At 39.5% G+C, this 6,124-nt stretch overlaps 1 protein-coding gene across 1 annotated transcript; it reads left to right on the forward strand.

The window, feature by feature from the left end:
• Positions 1 to 955: 955 nt before the first annotated feature.
• On the forward strand, positions 956 to 1,945 carry LOC102401960 (olfactory receptor 52I2-like). Its single transcript, XM_006062013.4, has one exon. It carries the CDS (start codon positions 971 to 973, stop codon positions 1,943 to 1,945), a length of 975 nt encoding a protein of 324 aa, XP_006062075.4. The 5' UTR covers positions 956 to 970.
• Positions 1,946 to 6,124: the final 4,179 nt, after the last annotated feature.

Here is a 6,124-nt window from a genome sequence, read left to right on the forward strand (position 1 = left end):
GAGGCCAGTACTGTCAATCTGAGTGATCCAATTTTTCAGGAAGAATCCAAGCCTAATGAGAAACAATCTGAAAGAATCAAGTAAAGAGTGTCCAAGGATATGGAAAGGTCTCAGCCTGAAAGCCTCTTCCTGAGGGGATGGACAGGATGTTATAATTAACAGCAGTCTGGTCTTAAGACTTGGCAAATAAGCACTCTTTATTTAGGGTTGCCTGGACACCTGGGATAGAGTTCTTGGGCTTTATTGAATATTGTAAAGTCAACATAGTCACACAATATCCATGTGTTTACCCACTAGCCTGAGGCCTTGAGAGATCTAGTATCAGGGCAGTGAGCATTTGAGGAAGGAAAAGATGCAGTTTGTGACGTGTTCAACCTCAAGAAGTTCATTGTTTCATTCAACAATGATTAAATATTAGGAACTTATCATACAGAAATAAAAGAAAAACTCTTTCCTCTGATTTCTCATTCATTCAACTGTTAGCTACGATGAGTACACATATCTTCTCTTAATGGATCTGGGCAACAGAACTCTGGGTCACACACTTGGTACAAGTTATAAGGCCATGACCAAGACACACATAATTGAATAAAGTCCCAGGCAAAGTACTGGAATGGTCAATTTAGATCCCTCAGAGGTCAGCATAGGAGATTCCATAAGTTCTTAAGTTACCTAATTTAATTCTGGCAGGGTCTGGGGGAGGTGGTAGAGAAGAAAAGACTTTCCAAAGGAGGTAGCTTATGAGCTGACTTTTGAAGAATGAATAGAAATTAGTAAGGCAATTAATACTGAAAATGATGGAAAGTAGAGCAGGAAAAGTTTGTCACATGTCAGTTCCTTAAACCTGTGGTCCACTGAGCTGAGAATAACATCAGGCCCTTTTAACACCAGAGCTGGGAACACATCTTACAGGATTGTATCCTTTTCTTACCTAATTTTATACATTAACAGGAAAGCAGTCTCATCTGTGATGCTGGGGTCACCCTACAACCATACAATGGAAGTCCCTGCCACCTTCATCCTGGTGGGTATCCCAGGTTTGCAGTCTTCACATCTTTGGCTGGCTATCTCACTGAGCATCATGTATACCACAGCCCTGTTAGGAAACACCTTCATAGTGACTGTCATCTGGATGGATTCCACTCTACAGGAGCCCATGTACTGCTTCCTGTGTGTTCTGGCTGCTGTAGACATGCTTATGGCCTCCTCAGTGGTGCCCAAGATGGTGAGCATCTTCTCCTCAGGAGACAACTCCATCAGCTTTAATGCTTGTTTCACTCAGATGTATTTTGTCCATGCAGCCACAGCTATGGAGACGGGACTGCTGCTGGCCATGGCTTTTGACCGCTATGTGGCCATCTGTAAGCCCCTACACTATAAGAGAATCCTCACACCTCGAGTGATGCTGGAAATGACTGTGACCATCACCATCAGAGCTATTATATCAATGACTCCACTGAGCTGGATGGTGAGTCATCTGCCCTTCTGTGGCTCCAACGTGGTTCTCCATTCCTACTGTGAGCACATAGCTGTGGCCAAGTTGGCTTGTGCCGACCCCAGGCCCAGTAGTCTTTATAGCCTGATTGTTTCCTCCATTATTGTGGGTTCTGATGTGGTGTTTATTGCTGCCTCCTATATCCTGATTCTCCAGGCAGTATTCAGTCTCTCCTCAAAGAATGCTCAGTTGAAAGCATTAAGCACATGTGGTTCCCATGTGGGGGTTATGGCTCTGTTCTACCTGCCTGGGATGGCATCAGTCTATGTGGCCTGGCTAGGGGAGGACATAATACCTTTGAGCACCCAAGTGCTGTTAGCTGACTTGTATCTGATTATCCCATCAATCTTGAATCCCATCATCTATGGCTTGAGGACCAAGCAAATACGGAATCGAACTTGGAGCTTGCTGATTCACTGCCTCTTTAACCACTCCGACTTGGGTTCATGAACACTTTGTCTGTTGAGCCCTTGAAGATTCCAGCCAACTTCAAAGATGTCTTAGAGTTCGTGGATCTCATTTGGTTCACCTGGCAGCATAGAAATTCCAAGATGAAACCGTGGAGAGTATTTTTGCCTACCCTTTCAATTTCTACCACGGATGTAAATGACATAATTTTCTGACAATGCTTTTTATGGTTTCAGTCACCTAGTAACTGAATCAGAGATAAGTTTGGTAGAGTATATAGAAATGGGATATTTCTTTGCTTAGATTCTGACCAACATTTTCAACTTAGTATCTGACTGAACCCTCTGTAGAAGAAACCAACTGTTGGGTCTCCCATACCTGACTGGTTTCCTCACAATTGTTCATCTTGTGTGATTATATGGAAGCAACTGTTAATATATAGGCCATTAACCTCTGGCCATTGATGAATCCACTCAACATGGGTCACATGCTCACACCTGGACCAAAGTCCATTTCTAGTGAAAATGGACTTATCTGAGTGGATATAAATACGGAATCACTGATGGTGGCCATTTTCTAACATGAACTTGGAAAGAGAAATCTGTTCCACAGCAAGAGAAGCAGATGAGCAAAATGAGATGAGGAAACTGAGTCTTTGGTTATCTGGTTAAAATTAATTTGGACCACCCAGGTACATATCTCTTATTAAGTTCTATAAGATATGTCTCTATAGCCTTTTAATATATCCACTATTGTAAATTTCCCTGTAGCTCAAACAGTAAAGAATCTGCCTACGAGGCAGGAGACCAGGGTTTGATCCCTGGATTGGGAAGTTCCTCTGGAGAAGGAAATGGCAATCCACTCCAGTATTCTTGCCTGGAAAATTCCATGGACAGAGAAGCCTGGCGGGCTACAGTCCATGGGGTCACAAAGAATTGGACATGACTGAGTGACTAACACACATTGTTAAAGCTGGTTGGAATACTGTATTAGGTTGGTACAAACATAACTGCGATTTTGCACTGTGAATTTTAAGTCATTATAGCTAGACTAAAATACATCTTTATTAATCAAAATAAGAACCATTATAATCAACACATTTTTACCAAAGAGAAATGTTTGTTTATTCCTGTAGTGTAAAAATTTGTGCTTCAAGATTTGATGAACTCTTTAAAGCATCTTCTGCCTCCTGCTGGTTATAGCATTGTCTTCCCTGCAAAAAGTTGTCAAGAAGCTTGAAGAAGTGGTAGTCAGTTGGAGAAAGGTCAGGTGAATAAGGCAGATGAGGCAAAACTTCACAGACCAATTTGTTCAACTTTTGTAGCATGGTTGAGTGACATATGGTTGTGCATTGTTGTGGAGTAGAATCGGGTCCTTTCTATTGACCAATGTTGGCTGCAGGTGCTGCAGTTTTCAGCGCGTCTCATCAATTTGCTGAGCATACTTTTCAGATGTAATGGTGTTGCCAGGATACAGAAAGCTGTAGTGGCTCAGACTGGCAATAGACCACCAAACAGTGACCATGACCTTTTTGTGGTGCAAGTTTGGCTTTGGGAAGTGCTTTGAAGCTTCTTCTTAGTCCAACCACTGAGCTGGTCTTCACTGGTTGTCTATGAAACCCACTTTTCATCACACGTCACAATCTGATCTAGAAATGGTTTGTTGTTGCATAGAATAAGAGAAGACGACACTTCAAAACGATGATTATTTTGAAACGCAGTCAGGTCATGAGGCACCCACTTATTGAGCTTTTTCACCTTTACAATTTGCTTCAAATGCAAATGACCATAGAATGGTCAATGCTGAGTTCTTTGGCAACTTCCTGTGTAGTTCTAAGAGGATCAGCTTCAACGATTGGTTGCTGTCAACCTTTTTTTTTAATTGGAGGTTAATTACTTTACAATATGCTGTCAACTTTTGATGTCTGGCCTCTATGCTCATCATCTTCAAGACACTCATCTCCTTTGCAAAACTTGAATCACCACTTCACTGTACATTTGTTAGCAGTTGGGTCAAATGCATTGTTGATGTTGTGGGTTATCTCTGCTGCTTTACAACTCATTTGAACTTGAATAAAAAAGTCCCTTGAATTTACTTTTTGTCTAACATTAGTTATATTGTCTAAAATAAATATAAGCAGCAAGTAATAACTAGCAAAAAATCATAAGTGATATATGTACATTAAAATGAGGTATAAAATAACCACACTTAAGAATGTATCCCAATATCAAATGGTAAATTTCAACAATGCAAAACCCCAATTATTTTTGTACCAACCTAATAGTTATCACCAGCTTTTTGTTTCTAAGCAACAGAGGCTAAGGCAATGTGAGTTTGTTTTTATTTTCCCCTTTCAGAAAATCTTAAACTGAATAAGTCTGTATATGTTAAAAGAAAGATATTTCATATGTAAGAGATATATATATTTGATTTGGTACATATGCAAATCATAATAAAATATAATTTCCTAATAAGTGTTGATGGCAAGTTATTGTGTCTGAGTCTTTACCTCCTTTCTATTAATGGGGAAATAATGCTAATTCATAGAGGGTACTGAAGATTAAATTAAATTAAAAATGAGTGGAAATCACATAAAACAACACTTGAAATATTGTATATACTTTAAACATATACCCAATAAGTTTTTAATTTCATACTTTGAAAGGGTAGTCCTAGGCACCATTTAAACGTATTTCTGTGTAGATCAGCATTTACGTCAAAACTGTTCCAAAGTGAAGTGATGCTTAACATCTTAGCAGCTATACCTTTTTCTAATATTATGTACTTGCTTAGAATGTATTTTATTTCTGAAAATCAAAGAAGTAGGAATCCACCTGTAAAACTCAGATCAACCCCTTGCAACCCCATAACATAAAATGATCAAGACGGTGTGATGGTTAAGCGTGTTTGGTAACATTTCCATCTTGACAAGTCTCACTACTCTCTCTCCACAAGCTACCCAGTGACTTAGTTATGCCTATTAAATCTAAGAATTATTAGATGCACTAAAGAATTTGATGGAAAGTGACAAAAGGATAGTCCAGCCTGCATGCAAAACAGGAATTTTTTTTCTGGCATTTCCATAAGAACCCTGCCCTGCCAGCTTTGTGTTTCATCCACATTAGTATTCCCTGAAGCCAGATGAGACGTTCTCAAATATCAAACTTCATACTTCCCAAAGTGGGCTGGGTCCCTGCCATGGCTACCCCAAACAGAAAACCCTGTGCTTCTTCCAGTATATTCAGATAGGACCTTTGTCCAAGCAGAGGAACATATGCTCATTTAACTATAAGAACTTTAAGAAATTGCAGCCAATCTTGCTTGAAAAAAAGGGATATTGGGTTTCCTGTGGAGAGTTGGGAACCCAAGGATTTTCCCTCTGTCCACATTTTGTAGAACCCAAACGCTTTACCCTTTGAATAGCCTTTTCTCTCAAGGGCCAGACATTGCAACCCTTGGTTTCTATTTTCTCTGGCAGCAAAACAAAAATGGGCAAAGCTCATCCTTGGCTTGTAGTGAATGATCACACCAACATGGAGGTACAACCCTAGGCATTCTAGGAGCAGTGCAGGCACTTTGCCCTCCACATAGCCACCAGCCTCTTCCCCTTCTGGACTACTCATGTAATTAGCCATCAAATAAGTTTTTGAATGGGATTGCAATTAAATAATATTCAGTCTTTCATGCCCCTATGGGGCAAGAAGAGCTTACTTTTGTTTTGATTCTAGGTATATAGAAGAAAATTCGCTGAACTTAAATATTTACAAAAACATACTCAGTGCCAGAATGGAGCTACAGTGGTGAATTGAACAAATAAGATCCTTATTCTTAGAAGATTATTGTTGGCAACTACCCTAGAGAAAAGGATTGTCAGATACTTAAGACCTTTTATCTTGCCTGGTCTTAAAAATCAGACATTATGATTAACACATAGTATGTTTAACCTTGTAATTCTTCTAACAAGTAATCATGGCACCCAAATTAGCTTATAAATATAAAGACAGAAACAAAACAACAGTCCAAAGAGCACATTACAAATGAACACATTCTACTCCTTATTTCATCCTAAGTTTGACTGACTTCACCCATCAATTCTTTTTCTAGGAGCCTTCCAAGGTTTGTCTTAAGAAAACCATCATAAAAAAACAACAGTGTTTCAGTCCCTAGCCTCTCTGAGAAGTTTCCATGGACATAACTGGAAGCACTTCCTACATATCTATT

This window comes from Bubalus bubalis, chromosome 16 (genome assembly GCF_019923935.1).
Source record: "Bubalus bubalis isolate 160015118507 breed Murrah chromosome 16, NDDB_SH_1, whole genome shotgun sequence".
In the NCBI taxonomy this organism is placed as follows: Eukaryota; Metazoa; Chordata; class Mammalia; order Artiodactyla; family Bovidae; genus Bubalus; species Bubalus bubalis.